Below are 20,643 nucleotides of genomic sequence, written 5' to 3' on the forward strand. Positions count from 1 at the left end.
GCTTGACAGCTGTGCCATTAAAAATATTGTGTGCATTAATGTAAAAAATTTTGAAAGAAAAATTGTAAATACGGTGTAATAAATAACATACCAACTATGTTACGACTTTGTTATCGAAATGTTGTATCACAGCGGCATTGTAATTTGTCCGCATTATCAGACTTCAAAGAAATTATATCCGGCACGAAAAGCATGACTGGTGCTCAAAAAATAATAAGCAGACATTATGCAAAGAATTTAAACGAAGATAACAAATTAGAACGAATATACTATGGACCTTTAACGCCACAAATAAAGGCTGTGAAGATATTTTCCCTATCTTCTAGTGCGGCCGGTCTAGTGGCTCAACCAATAATTTTACGAGAAGCGTCTACTATAGGGAGTACATCACTACTAATAGCAATTTGTTCGGTCGTGGGCTTCTTTACATTCGTTACTCCTTTACTACTGCATGTCATTACAAAAAAATATGTGACAGAGGTTTATTATAACCCAGAAACAATGAGTTATACAGCAGTAACCCTCAATTTCTTTCTTGTTCCAAAGAAGGTAAGATAAATCTAATATTAGTATTTTAAAATAGATTAGTGTAAAGCAAATATTAAAAAAAAGTAATTAGGTGACATATAATTTCACTAAATAACTACCAAAATACACAAGTTGTAAGGGTTATAAAATGTGAGCATTACTTACATTGATATTGGAACCAGAGATAAACAACCTCAGGAAAAGTGAATCAATTCTACATGATTTCAAAAATAGAACATTCTTACACTATTATTACATTTATCATGTCAATATGTTTTAGCTGGAGTTCAAAGCGGAGGATGTAGTGGTTCCTGATATACCTGGCATGTTCACAACAATGCAAGCCAAAGGCACATCTCTATTTATTGAGGCGAGACATTTTAATGACCCAATGCATTATGCTAAGATAATGGGCTATGATAAACCTTTAGATTTCAAACTTGGCAATTTAGATGAACCTGAAAGCAGTAATAAGTAGACAGTTAAGTGATTGTTAATTATATAGTTAGTTAAATAAATGTTACTCAAAAATGTTTCTTATTTTAATCACATTTGGATTATAGCATGTTTTTAATGTAAATGAAAGAATGTATAAAGTTCTGTTAGATGATTGCTTGAATAGTCTCAGTGCTGGTTTCTCCCAAACCAAAATAAAACTAAAGGCACTTGCACAATATACAATAGGAGTGCCATAAACAAGCAATTTAATTGATCACCAATGTAGATACATGTTTATTGATATCAAAGATGGCGAACCTTTGCAACAACATGCCATTTAAAAATAAGTTTATTTAGGTCATAGATGCGCAATCAAATAATTTTAACCATTATTATTGGGAACATTCCATAACCTAGGGATCATTGGCGGATGCACATACCTAATTCACAGTTTTTCATAATACATAATGAATTTTGTGATCAGTGCCAAAATATTGTGTTGCATGCCATTGGTTCGCTCATTTATATGTTATGAGTGCCTTATGTTGGTCTTTAAATCGTCCCATATTCAAAAATAAATTAAGACAGGAAGTCTTCTCAAGTCAAGTAAATGCATCATTCATTAAACCTATGGGACTACATGACCATTCAAATAAATATAATCACAAAAAAATGGTAATTTTGCTCAATTGTTGGTATTTGGCTCAATAAATATAAAATATAAGATGGTAAAAAAACGAATTGTGTTAAAATATTTTTTATTTTTATTTCACATTAAAATACTTTATTTAATTATATTCACATAATTTTTTTACTATAAAATATAAATAGTGGAAACGTACAATGTCAACATTAAAACTGAAATTATTGTAAGCATTTTCAACAAAATGTTGACTAGACACACAAAAACATACTTAACATCAAATGGAATGTTAAATGTCACAAAAAAAAAATTAAACCAATCGAAATCGTAAAATAATAGCGCCATTTTTTTCTGAAGTTTTACGTTATTGTAATTTAATGTGGCTATTGAAAAAATAAAATAAATATTTTACCCAAATAGATAGACAGAGATCTATTACACAAAGCTAGAAATAATGTTTAATAAGGAAACAGAATTTTAAATAACATTTATAAAATCCAATACATAAGAAATCTCCTATCGCCTTTAAAAGGCTAAAAAGCTTTTTTATTATTTCACAGTTTACACAAATATCAAAAAATAACTTTAATTTTTATTTACATTAATCTTATTGATATGTTATGTACAAATATTTAAATTTACAACTAACCTATCGGAAAATCCACTTTTTGTTTTAAAAACAAAATTGAATAAAAACTTTATGTAAAAATTATCAACATTAATTTTATGAAGTAATTATTAGATTATTTATATTTTAAATGTAAAATTATTAATACAAAATAATGCGTTCATTTTAAAAAGTGCATTTTAAATATAAAATCAATGAACTTTTACACTTAAATATTATTTGTTACATTAAAATGTAATCATGTGTTATTTAACAATTAGTACTCTATATGCAGTGTAAAATTGTGTAACTCTTTTACACTGCATTTTACATGCAAAGGATTATTCCCAGAAAGTATGTATGATAACTTTTTTATTGTTTTAACAATTGTCACCGCTGCTTTGATTTATAATAATGAAGCAATTCATCATAAATTTGAATATTTCATATATTTCACTAATAATATGATTGCTTGGAATCAGACAATCATTTAAACATTGACTGACAGCCAGGAGTGTAATATTTTTTTCCTATATGGGGCATATAAACTATTTGTGGTCACTTATATCGGGGCAGAACAGAGTAGACATATAAAATTGAGTTTTAAACAATTGAAATAAGGTTTAATTTTACTTTTCATGATTCCAATAAAGTAAAGTTCAATATGCAATATAAAAATCTGCTCTGCTCTCGGTTCCAGTTTGTCTGAAGGGCGGCATTTCTACTTCCGTGGAGTTTTTTCACAGTCGATCGGGTATATTGACTTCAAATTAATCACTAGTTCATATCGTGTACTCGTTAACATATCTTTAAAATAATTTTATATTTAGTCGTAATGTAGTGCATTTTCAGCTAAATGTGTAACAGGTGTTGCTTTATCATCTATAGCTTCTAGTGCTGCGGCGCGCGCGCGAGATCTTGCCGCCCATTCCACGCGGCAGAAGGCGGCAGTGCCCAGTGAAGCTAGAACCGCGAGTACACCAAGTTGTACTGACAATAGGGCTCTTGATGAGTAGAAGAAACACGCTGCCGCTGCCAAAGACTGGAATTCAAATGTTAATGTGTAGTCTTTATAACGACACTCCTTAAAACGTCAAAGTTTCTTCACTATACTGTAATGCTCTCTATATAACGTCACGATCACTCTATTTAACGTCAAAATTATAACAAAAATGAGACCAATATTATAAATGCGAAAATTTAGATAAATGTTTGATACCACATAAGTCTAGAACGCTTTAATGTTTCTGGATGAAATTTGGAACACATAAATTCAGTCTGGAATAGACTATTCTAAAGAAATTAATTTAATTGGTTATGTACTATTCGGAATACTAATTTTTTTTTATTCGCATTAAAAGACGCATTTGCCAAGACGGGAATTTGCGATTTGAACATCCAATTTAAAAGTTTCACTACAAAGTTTGTGTATGTAGGTTAAGGTCTGAGGCCCATAAATTAAAGAATTGAAAATGTCAAGATAACTGGCAAATGTCACGGATTTCAAGTTTGGGAAACAAACAAAATCATGCGTATTCGACTTAATTTATTGTTGTATTTGAATGACATCATTAAAATACAATAATAAATTACATTATTCGCAAAAAAACTACGATTTTAAATTCTATGAAATTACCAAAGATAATAAAATATTTTTCTGATGAAAACACCAAACAAACCTTTCACACTTGCAACATTTTAAGACATATAATTCAGGAAAATATGGATATACATTATTTACAATGAGTCAACATACCTGAGTGAACTTGAACAGTGCAAACGCAGACGTACTATTATCAGAGTAATTCCCTCCGAGTATTGAATATATCTGTGTGTTGAAGCAGGCATCGCCGAAACCTAGTAGAAAACTGCAAAACATAGCGAGATATGGAGAGGGGTTGATATACGAAGTCTCCATGGTATCTCCGAATGGTGCCACGTTGGGTAAATTGATGAAGATGAGGAAGAAACTGGTCACGTGGATGATATAGCCCATTATCACAATAGGATCACGTCCCCAACGGGTCGTTTTTGATCCGAGAATACCGAATAGAGCTCCACCTGGAATATGAAATGTTTAAAGATAATTGCCTTGGGTTTCTACTACTGACACAAAGAGTGAGAAGACGACATTTTTGTATGAATCTTTCGGCTCAATGTTACAAACTACAACCGAAAAGAACTTATTTTAACAAGAAAACGACGTATTTTAGCAAGTAAACTTTGAATAATTATGTGTGGTGCATATTTTTATAAACATTACAAGTACAATAACTAAATTATCTTTGCAAGCTATAAAAACATAAAACAATGTAAAGATAGCTAGTGCATCACTGGCCACTCACATTTATCTTAAAATTACACTTTCATCTTAAAAATCTTCAACATGACAGTACACCTCGGATATGTTACGTACTCAATAACCGTGGGTTTTCACAATCGTAACACTTGTATTTAAAACATATCATCCCTTTCACTCTCTTTGAAAAAAAAAACACAACAATACGTTTTAATACATGTATTACGGCAGTAGAATATAACCGTAATACAATTACGAAAGCAGCAGTGTTTTTACAGTTACACTTTATGCAATTCACGAGACACGCGAACACTTAATTTTGGCACACGGTGTGTGTCAAAATGTGCAATCACGGTAACATGTACTGATAGAAAAAAAGATCACTGAAAATTAATTGTTCAACACATTAAAAAAAATTAAAAATTGGTTTATACAAATTAAAAACAACTATCGTATCTGGAACACATTGTTCACAATTGCCAAGTAAATCTGAATATGAACTATTTGTTGGCTCAATATCAAATACTAAAATATATAGACAAATACGGGTGAATTTATTATATTATAAAAATATTAAGACTTATTAATAGATAACGTTTTAAATATTCGAAAAAATAATGTTAATTTCTATGTTTATGCTAACCGTAGTCGTTGATCAAGCGAACACGTACATCAATACATAGTATAAAACAAAGTCGCTTTCGCTGTATGTCCGTATGTATGCTTAGATCTTTAAAACTACGCAACGGATTTTGACGCGGTTTTTTTTAATAGATAGAGTGATTCTTAAGGAAGGTTTGTATGTATAATAAATGCATAATATAGTAGAGAAACACTGATAAATTTAAAGTTTTCTAATGTGATGTCGTAAATAAGCACGTTTTTTTGCGCTTATATTGCAAACGCTGGCTGAACCCTACGAGATAGACCAAAATAATGTACTACAGTATTGTTCACCTTAAAAAGTTCAACAAAAAAGTCCGCGATGGTATATGTCTATCTCTTAGGGATAATCCAAAAAAAAAAAAAAAAAAAAAGGGATAACCCAGCATAACCATTTTTATTCTTTTACGAAGTGATTTTAAACAATACAGCATTAATCCTTATCCATTTAAGTACCTTAAATAAATTGTGCATTTATTCTGTAGTAGGTATATTTTGCATTGCACCCGTGCGAAGCCGGGGCGGGTCGCTAGTTAACAATATAGACATATGTACAAAGTTAAGCACCTTTCAGATTTCATGCTTTTAAATTATTGCAAAAATATAATTTGAATTAACATGGCTTTAAAATCTAAACTATAGTAAACTTCACAGAACTTCGTCATGTTGTTATGCGCTGATATTTTTCCTTGCACGTGGCCGATTATATTCTATATTATTTAACAAGTACATAATATGTTTGCTAATTAAATGTTTACTCAGACAGAAAACAATTATAAGAGTGCATTATTAATGATAAAATAACGAACGGGTACATTTAATTTATCAAGTTTTATGAACTTAAAACAGGGTAAAATGTTTTTATACAAACACTGAGTGACTTTCCACTAACGAAACACATGCATAGAAATATTTTATCTCTGTTTTTTTATATCTAGACGATGGTAATTTTCTAGATTTTTGTTTCCGAACATGAAATTCACGTTATTAAAAATGTGTTTAGCTCATATACATCTCTATTGAGGACTGACTTCCTTAAGCGAGAAATCCGAGTAAGAGAAAACCTCTAGAAGCGAGAAAAATATTATCCTTTGGTCTCACGCTCATCCAGGTTCGACTGTATTTGTAGTGCTTTTTAAATGTACTCACCTAAAACTTCTCCCATCCCAATGAAGACACCAGACAGACCGACAAGTTGTTTGGCGTTCTCTCCCATAGACAGTGTGAATCCAATACTGGGGCTGTACACACCGCTGAAGAATGACAACTCCACACCTGAAGAAGGTAAAGTGTCATCATCTCCCCGTCCTTTTCCCACTCTAAGTAGGATCGGTAATCAAGACAGAGTCAAGTGTATATCAAACATTTCGTACGAAATAAATTTTGCTATTGTAGACAACCTAAAGTATAGTTCTTTTCAAATATCTTGGCGGCACAAAACTGCGCAGTGTCCAGTTACTAAATTCAATCCTAAACAGACAAACGGAGCTTATATTAATATTTGGCTATTCATACTTGGCTGGATATAAAGGTATTTACCCGTGTATATGAAAGTACAGCTAAGGAACATCATGTCGCGTGTGCAGAATAACTTCAAAGCGCCCTTGAAAGCCTCCATAGGGCCGTCGTCCTCGTGACTTACAACGTCAGTCTACAAATGTTAAAAAAAAGTATGGTTTACAAACTAACATAATTAAAAGAAGCGATCTAAAAAAACTCAAGAACTTTAGAGGTAAAAGAATCAGTGAATAGATTATCTTAACAGTAAAATATATTATTTTCAGTCGTAACCTTTATAATTATTTGGTTTAAAGACAATACTTTGTAAAAATAAAACATACGCATTGTTAAGACAAGATTTATTATGTGATTTGTGAAAATACATAAAGCAAGTGCAATAATTTGGTACCTCTTGGAATTTCACCTTAACATCATCGAGCACTGGTGGGCGCCTGATGGGGCGCAATAGCAAAAGAAACACGATGCCCAGCGCGCAGACCGCAGTCAGCGCACCGAACACTACGTTACGTGTCTCCAAGTCTATGTGCGTCTTGCCTTGGAACTTTATGAATACGAACAAATTTCCGAAGAATAAACTGTAACAAGGGATTACCAAAAACGTTAAGTGTGTTATTAACTAATCTCTATAAAAAACAAAACGTAATCCAAGAATTGTTACCACTATGCAACAAGTCTAGTTTGAAACTCCCGTAGCGTAATATGACATTTTTTAGCTCCAGATGTTTCAGACATAGACAAGTGTTTGTGTGAGTGATTTAATTGAATGTTTTTGCTCAAGTTACCTGCACTGCAGCATGGCCCAGAAGATGCCGGAGTTCCTCGAGATGGTGTCGGCATCGCTGTTGAGCGTAAGGTAATTGCCCTGACCGGTCCAGATGGCGGCAGCACCCGCGCCGATCAGTACGCTCGCCACGTAGAGCAGCCATGTGCGCGGGAACAGGAATGTTATTATGAAGAATCTGAAATTATACAAACAGGTTAAAACACCGATCTATAAACAAACAAGAAGATATAAAATGAAGGCTGAGACGTTTTCGTGAATAAAAAAGCATAATGTAGCCTACACACAATAGATTCACGTTTTCAACCCGCAAGCAAATGCATAGTTCGCATTACTATACAGTTTTATCATACACGTGCTAGAATTTTCCCGTGCAATGCAAATACATTAAAACCGTCATAGAAATCCCAACGTGTGTTCTGCATAATAGAAGTTAGGTTAGTTAGTTATATATGAAATTCTCTTTAGGTTTAAAGTAAAACAGATAGACTAGAACAGTACAACCCTATAAAAACCGGCCTGGGGATAGATATCGCAGCATATTTCCGCATTTTAACTGGTAAGCGACTTGTTTCAATAACCAACTTTACCCACCTTAATTACGTGTGGTTTCTACTGCCGAAACACTTGTTAGAAAACATATTGTTATCCCTCTTATTCTATTGAAAAAGAAAAACAACAACAACTTATGCGAAACCGTCTGTTTTTCTTCATTCCATGTTTTTTTTTTCGCTATGAAATTTGGTGGCCTAGCACGAATATTTATTTGTCATAATCGCCATCTTATTGTCGTCGACAAAATTTGTATTAAAGTTTGTATAGCGCCCCTATTGGGCGTAGAGTACACCAAAAATATTATACTAATTTTGACACATTCATTTGATACGAAAAAATAGGCTCAAACAATAAATAGTGTGTGAGAGTAAATAAAAAATAAAAAGAAACCTTATATTTCTAGATTCTTATTGTTGATTACTAAGAATAGGCATTAGTTAACTCATGTATATGTTAATAACAAAGAAACTAAATAATAGCTATGCTAAAAATAGTAGTTTTTATCAATTTAATAAATTCCAATCCAAATTCCATTTTATATTGTTATGTTTTAAAGATTATAATGACACACGATGATGTCAATTTTTTATCGGGTAAAATTAACAAACTCGAATAAAGGATATTTAGATGAATCGTTGAACAATTAAATTTGTATTATTAATAATATTACACTGATCTGAAATATCAACACCAACCCATGGATGCGCTTTTATAGGTAAATAAAAAAATTCTGTGGCCCATTTCGCGCTTAAACAATTGTATGTACTTTTAAAGTAACCACATTAATGATTGTTTATATTTTTTTAAGGTACCAAAAATGTTTAATTCTGCAATTTCGATAAACACATTTAGATTAGGTATATAATGTGCAGAAAATGTTGTCCAACGAAAAGGTCGCTCAACCGCACCCGGTCACCTCTACTAAATACCAGTGGAATACTTTACATATAAATGTAGTATGTTTGGAATACAAATCAACAAAACACGATTGGTAACAAGTACCAATAGTGCCTATTTGCACTTTATTAATTTCAAAGCTGATAGAAGCTTAAAGTTATTAATATAGCCAGAAATTTAATCGAATCTTGAACACAGTATTTATTTCGAACAGTTTACGTGCTATTTATTATATGTGATAAAAAGCAACAAGAAAATTTTAAATCTATTTACCTCAACGTATAAGAAAGCATATAATTATAGCTACAATAAAATACAAATTGAGGTCAAGTACAACCCGATATATAAAAGTAAGCAAGAGAAAAAAGGTCACATATCCAAGGTCTTCAATAAAAACAATATGAGAAGCGTCTGCAAATTGTCTGCTTGCATAAGCCTGATTACATCCAACCCTTGTGACACGGGAGATAAAACAAGTGATAAAACTATTTGTTCGCTACAAATGGGTCACACTTCAAGAAATTTCCTACTCAAAGAAAATACGTCCTCGATAGCCGGTAATCGACTTCAGGTCACTATAGTAAATGGATACAATAAACACGAATTAAGTTTCACTTTACACAATATAACAAAATACCTTATTATATACTAATGATATATTCAAACAGCAAACATACCTCGTAAACCAGAATCATGGACAACTATAGACTTAAAAATCATAAACAAAAGAGAATATATTTTGTGCACGTGTTTCTGTAATATTAACCAAAGAATAGATTTACGAAGTAAATGTAAGTGTTCAAGATTTAGTATTGCGAAAATCCGGTTACAAGACATGCGACACACCTACAATAACGCCGTAGTGTATTTACTTTAATAAAAAATTGTATCCACTATAAATGTCAGAATATCGATTTAGTAAATTAATTGTAACACAAACATTTCTAGGTTTCCATTGCCGAAAATATACATGTCTCTGTAATTTCAAAGTGAACAAGAAGGATGACAATATGTTTTGACCCACATGTTTAGGCAATGAAAACTGACTGGAACGAAAAGTTGTCAGCCTTGATTGCACTCCGGCGATATAAAGGTCCCTCACTATGTAGATCGATACATTGCACTCGCAAAGCGGTAAGGCGCAAATACACCGGCTATTCATTTAACAATGTTAAAAGAAAAAGTTACCACACGTATAAATTCAAACGTAGATAGTTAGGAATACATTTGATAGGTATATGCGATAAAAAGACAGACGTGGTTAGCATAATGCATACCTGACATATAACATCTTTCTTCGATGTCTGCATAGTCGAGGTAACTAATAACATAGCGAGACATACTCGTAAATCTTCAGAACACAAAGAAAATCTGTACAAAAGCAATAAACAAACTGAAGAACATGTTGAATGGCTTGTGGTGTTGTGTCTATGTTATAAAAAAAACAGTACTTCTTAAGTCTTTATATGTCAACGTACGCAAAGTAAAATTTTACACGAAAAGCTTGGTTAAAGTTGGAATTTAGAAGATAGAAGATTTTGAGAAAAAACATCTGTATTTCATTTTTTGCTCTCATTAGATTTGAGCCGAATATACCTTTCTGTCACATCACTAAATGTATGTGTATCGAACAAAAAAAAATTAAAATGCTAGTGACGACTCTAAAATAACGGAAGATGTGTGAACGTTTCGGTGCCCATCGCCTACCTATGCGATCAATGACACTGAATTAAATACATCAACCAGTACTGTGTTTGCTTTACAACTTTATTATGTTGGAAATACATTACGATAAGATTAAAAATAATAACCAAAACAAATAGAATAATGTTGATATTGTATAATATTTTAAGAAAAATAATACATTAATTTTTAATTTACCTTTTGAGACAACTCACCTATTGTTAATGGCAAAAAAATTGACTAATTTTGCAGTCATCATATAATATGACCTCAGTTATTCCGAAGCCGTAAAGCACCTATATAATATAATAAAAATAGTTCAATGAATATCGTTTAAGTTATTAAAATAGTAATAGTTTCTAGCAAGGCCGTAATACCAAGGCTAAAGAATGTTATCGAAATGTTGGTATGCAATGTCATTGTGTCTTAACACGCACTTTTAAATGGATAGGGCAATTAATAATATATGTACTTTTAATTCAATCAAATTAGTAATAATTAATGCAAAGCTAAAATGTAATAATACAGTTTTAGGGAACTTTCAATATGGTGCACTTCCAAATGCACATACGTTGTACTAACATCGTCATATGGTGGTGGGTAAAAGTAAAACATTTTAAGCGCTTATCGTAAAATTTAAACTGTTTTTTACTTGAATTTAAAAATTCGTTGAAGTCGTTTAAATTAAAATTACTACCTCTATAAAAAAAATGAACACTATCCTGAATGTGTTTCGAAACCGAGATCATTACGAAAAAATGTTGCCGAGTCCTTTATCTAAATACAGCAAATTAGTGTAGCAACTCTTGGTAATTAAATATGTAAGGAAAATTGACTCAGTTGAGTATATTACCATAGAGCAGTGAAGAGAAGAATACGAACCAAATGGCATTCAACTCTTTAAAATGGTCATTTTTTTAGGTAACATGTGGTCACGAAAAAATAAAACAGACATACACAATTTTAACTACTATAAATGCGAAAGTTTGGATGTACAGTCAGCTTCATAAATATAGTGGCAGTCAAGATATCCAAATATATAGGAACACCTAAAGTGATCAATTATATAAGTACAACCAAAGTCATCAAATTTATTGAAGCATCCACTCTGCTCAAAAAGATCGAAGCGTTCACATCGTCATATATATGAGTACATTCAAAGTGCCCATAATTATAGTAACAGATAGAGCGTCAATAGTAACGAAGCATCGAAAGTATGCAAATATATCGGAACATTTGACAAAATTGAACTCTATCTCTATTTAGTTAAGATACACTTTGAAATATACTACATCTGTTAAATTTATTTGACGCTTTGTATTAACATAATAGGTTGTCCAGTAAGTTCGTTCCGATTTTCAATAGGTATCTTAGAATAGACCCGAATATATTACAATTATTGAAAACATATGACATGTTTACATAACACATACATACTAAAAAAGTATAACTTCAGCCATACTTTGACAAATGGTAGGACACGATTCGTTCTTTTCTATTAGTTTTATAAAAACTGATTCACTTAATTTTTGTCGAAATAAATAAGACATTTTGCTATAAAATCGAACAAATATAATTTAAAAGACGTATGCCAAAACTTAAGGTTCTTTAAAATTTCCCTTAAAAATGGGCACGAACTTATCGGACAACCCAACATTTTTCTTCTTATTATTATAATAACGCTTAAAATTTATAAATTTACGATACATGACAGATACATAATCTATATATATAAAAGAAAGTCGTGTTAGTTACACTGTTTATAACTCAAGTTCGGTCGAACTGATTTAGCTGAAAATTGATGGGGGGAGTGGTAGCTTAGAACTAGGAGACGGACATAGGAACTTTTTATCTTGTGAGCACTTTTTTTATTCCGCGCGGACGAAGTCGCGGGTAAAAGCTAGTAAGTAATATCAAATTTTACTCTGTCACAGTATGTGCTAGTTTCAGTGTTTTACTATTTTCGCCGCAGTACGTAAGTTTAATGGTTCGAATCCCAGGCTTACAAGGTTTTTATTTTTCAATATTATCGATCACATATAGAGCTTGATTTTTTTAATGAAAAGGAAAAATCTGGTAATGTACTTAGAATATGTATTTTTCTTAACAAAAACAATTTTAAATTTTTTTTTTTGGGGTATTAAATATTTAAATAAAATTAATAACGGTTAGGTTCGGCCATCTCGGGATAAAGCGAGTAGGCGTAGTGTTTTCACTTGTCATTGCGGTCATTGAAATTTAATTCTACTCGTATATCCATATCCTTGAAATACACTTTGAAAGTATACAACTTCTGTTAAATTAATTGATAATTTGTATCAAAATATTTTTCTCTTACTGTTAGGTATCTTCAGTCCGGTTGCAGTAGAATTTTCCAAGCATAGATTTATTACACGTATTCGATGTCGCCTGTGACTTAGTCCGCGCGGAATTAAATGACGAAACTTACAATAACAAACGTGAACAATAAAAGAAACATGCTAATGACGTCTCGGTTAAAAAAATGGACAAGGAATATTGTGGTTCCTTAATTTTTAAAGATATCGAATAGTAATCAATAATTGTTGCGATAATGTTCAATTTTATATAACGCTTTGATAATAAAATTAAAAACCTTAAAAAAAAGGAAAAAATTAACAAAGTTTGGGATTCGAATCGCCATAACTGCGTATTACAGCGAACAGTTAAGCCGTAAGGACAAACTGACATATATGGTGACAAATTAAAATTTGATATTGCTTATCTATCTAGTATCTGTCATGCGGGATGTAAACTTGTAGTAAATAGCAAAAAAATGTTTTGATATAAAATGTCAAATTAATTTAACAGATGTAGTATATTTCAAAGTGTATCTTAAGTGAATAGAGATAGAGTTCAATTTTGTCAAATGTTCCGATATATTTGCATACTTTCGATGCTTCGTTACTATTGACGCTCTGTCTGTTACTATAATTATGGGCACTTTGAATGTACTCATATATATGACGATATGAACGCTTCGATCTTTTTGAGCAGAGTGGATGCTTCAATTAATTTGATGACTTTGGTTGTACTTATATAATTGATCACTTTAGGTGTTCCTATATATTTGGATATCTTGACTGCCACTATATTTATGAAGCTGACTGTATGAACCATTGTTACCACGTAACTTCAGAACGGCTGATACATAGGGCAGAGGTAACAAACATTTTTTCAATCCTTCGCCAAGGAAGTCGTGGGCGACAGCTTCTATATAATACCCGCCCTTGATTTGGCACGTCGTCGGGCAAAAGAGTATTATTGTTCAGGACGTGCTAAAGCAAATGTCGGGAAGATACACCACTAAAAGTGAAGTCGTAATGACTGTGTGTACATTCAATGTGATGTTATTTAGCGCGTGTCATTCACCAATGCGCATATCACCCGCATTGATGGCAAGATATGGTCTCCGAGTCGTCTCGCACACTAGTACTGTTGAAATCAATCCTACATACACAATATATTGTGTACCAGTTACACGACGAAAACTAATAACAAATCATAAATGAGCTACGGGTCGTATTTCTTAGCATATTTATTACTACATATTAAATCTGATTTGATATTCGTTTTTCGGAAGAAACGATGCCGTTTTTTTCATAAAAAATATTTTACCAAACAAACATAACCCAAATATGCCAGCCAATTAAATTGCGATGTCCAGGATTTCGAGTGGTATACGTTTTTTTAGTTCTTGTCAAATTAAGACTGAATATATTTACTTTAATGGAACCATAAAATAAGTTATTCAGACAGCGTGTCCTTGAAAACTTGATTATGCATGTGTATCTAAAACCAAAGCAGACCCAACGACTAAAATGTTTTACAACCAAACAGAGAAGTTGTAAAATGCCATAATGGACTGGGAGAGAGAGAGAGAGAGAAGTAAAGGTAGGGATGAAAACGATTGCTTTTTCATTAATGCGAACTACTAAATAAATTGCACTACTAAGTACACGCGACATGTGTTACATCTATAAATCGTTTCCTATAGAATTTTGGGATCATGCTTTGACATAAAATGGCCGTGAAATTTCATTACTTTAAACATATTGGTGTTCAAAAAGAATGCGAGCGACGGTAATATGTTGTGTTTTGAAAGTGGAAACGCACGTTAAGCACAATAATAGTTACAAAGCTGCCATGCGTCATAGTAGGATGCTCACAAAGTATTTGTCTGATGTAACAGCAAACCGAGATCCGATCAGAGTCGACGAGTTAATGCCGACAACTGCGCAGCACAACGGCAAATATTTCGCAAGACAATGATAGCAAGTGAACTAATACACACGTGTACATAAAACACGATACCATGTGATCAATGTCAGACAAATTTGAAGTCACTTTCCTTTTATGTATCGACGACCCAAAAAACTGTTTTATATGTTTATGACACGAAAATATATATACTACCCTAAAAGACTTGTTATAGCCTTTCAGTAAATTATATTGCAAAACCTGTGTCGTAACGCGAACGGCAATGTTCGTGTGACGATAGTTGTTATCTGTACAATCGACGGTCACTTGCTGTGAAGGCCCACAGACAGTTAGGTAATAAAGGAAAACTGGACAGCTTAGCTTCCTACAGAATTGAATATTTATAAGTAGTTGAGTTCTTATAATTGCTAGAAAATATAACAATAGAAACAATAGACGGAAACAAAAATCTAGAAATAACGGGGTTGAATCAAAGAGACGAATAAATTGATGAGCTCTTCCTGTTCCTTAGATATCTAAATGTTACGAAAATGGTAAGTTTAGAGTAATCAGATATACATATGATGGTCATTAAGATTTTTCCGAGTTTAAATGTAAATCATTTTTCATTATCGTATTTAATTCTTTGTCTATTTATACTGCGATGATTCTGAATATTTTATTTACTAGTTTATTGCTGCACGTAGCTGATTTTACAATCAAAATAAATATAAACTCACAAATATGTGGAGGCGCCAATTAACATCGCGCCTCTAGGACCGGTGATGGTGATGACGGAGGGAGCCAGCCAGTTGCAGATAGCCAGCGTGGCGTAGATGATAGCCAGCGACGTGTATCCATCACCCGTGAACGAAGGGTCATCTTGCGTTATACTGTCCAGTATGGTTTTCTGCACAAACACAGATTAGTCAAAGATTTGAATTTGGAAGCGATGCGAGGTTTCTATTTCAGCATAGTCATAATCAGCCTATGTCAGTCCACAGCTGGAAAGAGTTTCTATTTGATAAAATAATGTCAATTGCAAATTGTTCATGCAAATGTTAAAATGCAAGTCTTTCAAAGATATCAAACACTAATGGATTTATAATTTATTCTATTAAATAGAAATAATAGAATGTTCTAAGTTATTAAGTAAATAAATTATTTTCGTTTTCCCTACATGAATAAGCAAGTAGTGCGCCTTGCGAAAATTAAGAACAAGGTACTCAGGTGTAATAAAATACATTCAGAACTTATTTTATTTGATGTCATAAATTTAAATCTGCAACCTCGATGCATCTTATAAGGATCTTTAAGTGGCATCTTACAAAATCGAAGAGATGCGAGCGTGTGGGATGTAAAGTCCTTTTTCGGCTAACCTAAAAAATCGCGCGAAAGCCGCCATATTGGTATCTGTCAATGTGATTAACACGAGTGTTGCAAGAATTTAAGAAGCGATACTTAATGTCACAACCAGGATTATGGTTTTATTGTTTCGAAATCACAACAATATGGCGATAAAGACATTCGTTACCCAATGATCACCATTTACGTAGTTAATCTTAGCGTAATCTTTCCTCGCATATAATTGCCATTTAATATATATTTTTTAGACTGTAACACACTTATTTAAAGCAAAATCAAACCAGGATAAACTTTTATTTCCATATGGAAATATGTTTTGGCAATAACTCCTTTTACAAATGTCTAGTATCTAAGTTTTTAGACAATGAAAAATGTTGACTGAAAAATTTATAACTGGATACCGAAGCACAAAACATCAATTTCGAAACATTGACACGTTCCTTCTAATCTTTCACTTATTGTTCAACGCTCGGTGCTAAAACCACTGAACATTACAGCAGGTTTACCTGTTCGATATTTTGCGAAATTCTCGACTTCACTTATCTACATTTATACGTTTATTTATCCTACATTAAAGTTTAAAGTAGCATGAAGTCAATGTCCTAAAAAGCTGTTAGGAGTTGAACATTTTGAACACATACAATCGTTATCGTCTCGTAACAAATAAGGAGTAATGCACTCGATGTAACAGTACTTATAAATTAAGTGTTTATTATTATATAACAAGGTGAATGCGAACATTTTGTCGGCCGAATGTTAAATATTTTTCTTTTATATTCGTGAACACGGTCCATGCCATTATATTTTTTTCGTATGATTGTGAACACGCCACTCGGGTCGGTGGCACTGAACGTGTTAACATATCTAAAGAGTCCAATGGTTAAGTCCTTGCTGTCTATCCAGCTATTTTAATCAAATGCGATAACATCAGATGATAGGATCAGATATTATGATAACCATTTTGAGTATAATACAGTTGAAATTCAATCTATCAATTGAGGCTATTCTAAATCAATGACAATCTTATGTTTGTCTATTGTAGCAAAATTACGCATAAAAGATAAGTATTGTTATCTCGACTTGACCTGTTATTGAAAAAGACCCTTGAAAAGTAAATATCTCTCCTAACAAATCTGCATTGACCTAAATACTGTACTTATCCTTGACTCAATCGGTTATACGTAAACAGTGATAACATCTAAACGCTTTTGGATAATAAGAGTATTTAACTGAAAACTTATACAAGTTAACATCAGACTTCTTATACTTTCGCATATAATCTAAATGCCCAATACTTTTTCAAATTAAAGGATAATTGTTCTTTATAAAATACACTAGCTTTTGCCCGCGACTTTGTCTGCGCAGTATTAAAAAATGTGAAGAGTATCTATATCTGTACCAAATTTCAATAAGATTGTTGAACCGTTGCGGAGTAATCGAGTAAATATGTAACTCAAATGTATCCCATGGAAACCGTACACATGTTTGGGACCGTAGATAGCCTATGTTTTTTTCAGGTTGTGTTCTACATCTGTACCAAATTTCATCGAGATGTACAAGCAGCCTCTCCGAAGATACCTCCTAACAAACATCCAAACAACCATCCATCCAAACATTCGCATTTATAATATTAACGTATAGTAACAATAAAATTATACACCGACATACACAACTCACGCCTGTAACCCAGAGGTCTAGAAAAAGATCACGGACCTCCATTTGGTGTGGCCAAATGAACCTCCTCAATCCACTTTTAGCCATTTCGAACGTGACGGGTGGCGAGCCTCGTCGTCGTATTTTTCTGCCGGATATTCACACATATGTGCGGGTTGCATCACGATGTTTTCCTTCACCGCACGTACGTCGGATAAATGTACATATGTAAATCGAAAATCTAAAAACACCTGGCACATGGCACACGTGGTACATGGCGGGAATCGAACCCAGGAGCCCAGTACCTGCAGAGTACAAGTCAAGTGCTTAAATTATACGTGTTTTAAAAAAATCAACAGACTTTCTGTAAACATATGAATTAAATTGTCCAAAAAATCGTAAATTTTTACAATATTCGCGATTTCAATTTTAAACTATTTTTCTAATAATACCAGTTTAGCTTAAATAGCAGTAATAAAATAATTCAAGGTTATCATCGTAATTGTTGCATAATTTTTTTTTTAAAATATGCTCAAAAATTATATATCATTGCGAAGTTTTTCAGTAAATATAGAAAAGAAGAATAGGTTTCAGGTTTTAAATTCTTATATTATGACTAACATCTGTGATTGAATCAAACTTTTAAGATAACAAACTTGCTATAAACACTTGATATGTTTACTATAATTACAATTGTTAAATAATCTGAAGAACATACGTCTTTCTATTGCGTGAACAATACCAACAAATATTTTTGTCATGAGTAACAATTAAAATGATGTAAATAATAATCACATCTTATAAGTTTCCGCACAAATCTTATCTTTCTAATATATAAATGCAAATATTTAGATAGATGTATGTTTCTTGTTTGAAGGTATCTCCGGAACGGCTCAACGAATCTTGATGAAATATCGCACAGATGTAGAACATAGTGTGGAAGAACACATAGGCATTTTTTTTTAATTCCACGGGGACAGAGTTGCGGGCGCCAGCTAATATGATATAAATTATGCCTGTATAATACAATTTTAAACATTTTATATTTTGTTGCTAATTTACAATTAGTTTATGATGTAATTAATGATAATGAACATGTAAAATTTGCATATAGAATGCTCCTATTATTCATGTACTCATCCAAACGGTGTTTAATTATTCCTTCACTCTTACTCAAAGCAATACATAATTTTCAGTATTGCACACATATGTATACATAATATACATTCAGTGTTTGGCAAAAAATGTTATTACATAATCATTTAGACCCGCCAATGTTGGACAATGCTCTCAAATTCTCATTTACAGTTGCATAAGCAACATTACTTGAGGCTATTGCAATAAAGTGGACCCATGTCAGTGGCACATCTTGACAATGATAGATTATGTATCATTTATTTTACCCTTTAGATGTGTATGTCACGCAGTTGTGATAAATATTACTAATATTATAAATGTGAATGTTTCGATGGATGGATGTTTGTTTGAAGGTGTATCCGGAATGGCTCAATGGCTCTTGATGATATTTGGCATAGATGTAGAAAACAGTCTGGAAGAACACATAGGTTGTTCAACTTTTTTTTTTTATTATTCTTATGCTTCCCTATTTTTTATCTATTGTTCTTATACTCTTTATGATTTTGATACTATTTTCACTGTCTATTTGCAAAAACTATAAAAACATAGTTTTCCAGTAAATAAAATAAATAAATATATATTTAAATATATATAACCTTAGTTCCTTTTTACAGTCAAATAGTATTCTAAATAAAAGAAGACTCTCAAGTTGTCTAAACTAATTTGGAATCAAATAGATGTTATTAATGTTTCCCTCAGTTTTAATAACAGGTGAACTTATTCCTATTTTTTTTTTCACATTTAGATTTGTGTACACACAAACATTATAATGAAGAAAAAATATTGTTTGGGAATAGAACCCAAGTCATTTAAGACAACATAAAAAAATATACAATTGAAGGTCAGTTTAGCAAATTAAGTATGTATGAAAGTTTGATACTTATTGACATTCATATAATTTAAAAAAGCGAGAACAAATGTTTTATGGAATGGTAAAGAACACGTTTGTTTTGATATGAAGTTAGAACTGTAAAACTTTACATTTATTACTTTAAAAATTAATTACTTAGTAGGATATGTTATAATATTTAACTCACCTCTATATTTCCCATAGTCTGGAATGCAGTAAAAACAAACATGAACCCGAAACCGAGTAAAATAACGTTGAAAAACTTTCGCTCCATCTTTAGTATGCAATAAAAATTATCGTAATATTTATATCAAAACACAAAGGAGTAAAAACTAGAAAAATGTGGCGCGACACATTTAAAAATTGAAAGTTGCAACAAGAGACTACAATCGACTAGGGGATATCAGTCTCAACTGACTTGCAAAGTTAAATAATATATTCCATTCCATTCTCCAATTGTTCCATCTCCCACCACTGCCTAGTACCAATAAAAATTTCTAAACCAATTAAAGGTTTTCGTTCTTATGCGTACGTGCATTAACGACTACTGCAAGTAAAATGTAAAACTTAACTACCAGCACTAATACCACCCACCAGCACCTATGATAATGTAAATATTGATAAATATGTAAATAAATAGAAACATCAAATTTGGCATTGACGTTTGAATGTCATATTTTAACATGACATATTCTATCCATGTGACGTCAAGTTTTCTTGCCATTATAAAAGATTAATTCCAATAAAATAATGTTGGTTGGTACGGCTAACAGATGTACCATAGTTTCCTTGATTGTGTCCAGCG

The 20,643-nt window shown here is 32.2% G+C and overlaps 2 protein-coding genes across 3 annotated transcripts; one reads left to right on the plus strand and one right to left on the minus strand.

Annotated features, from left to right (window-relative positions):
- On the plus strand, positions 1 to 1,009 carry LOC106718147 (transmembrane protein 70 homolog, mitochondrial). The gene is made up of 2 exons (XM_014512159.2): positions 1 to 549; positions 809 to 1,009. Exons 1-2 carry the CDS (start codon positions 97 to 99, stop codon positions 1,004 to 1,006), a joined length of 651 nt encoding a protein of 216 aa, XP_014367645.2. The 5' UTR covers positions 1 to 96; the 3' UTR covers positions 1,007 to 1,009.
- Positions 1,010 to 3,008: 1,999 nt separating this feature from the next.
- Positions 3,009 to 20,474, minus strand: LOC106718245 (UNC93-like protein MFSD11). Of its 2 annotated transcripts, none has more exons than XM_014512290.2 (8): positions 20,026 to 20,474; positions 15,574 to 15,743; positions 7,482 to 7,658; positions 7,103 to 7,274; positions 6,718 to 6,829; positions 6,328 to 6,453; positions 3,973 to 4,277; positions 3,009 to 3,258 (listed from the first exon to the last, which is right to left on the minus strand). In XM_014512290.2, exons 1-8 carry the CDS (start codon positions 20,110 to 20,112, stop codon positions 3,043 to 3,045), a joined length of 1,365 nt encoding a protein of 454 aa, XP_014367776.1. In that variant the 5' UTR covers positions 20,113 to 20,474; the 3' UTR covers positions 3,009 to 3,042. The 2 variants fall into 2 exon arrangements, with proteins under 2 accessions (XP_014367776.1, XP_014367775.1); XM_014512289.2 differs by having other exon boundaries at positions 7,088 to 7,274.
- Between the last annotated feature and the right edge of the window lie 169 nt (positions 20,475 to 20,643).

Source organism: Papilio machaon, chromosome 10 (assembly GCF_912999745.1).
Source record: "Papilio machaon chromosome 10, ilPapMach1.1, whole genome shotgun sequence".
Taxonomy (NCBI): Eukaryota; Metazoa; Arthropoda; class Insecta; order Lepidoptera; family Papilionidae; genus Papilio; species Papilio machaon.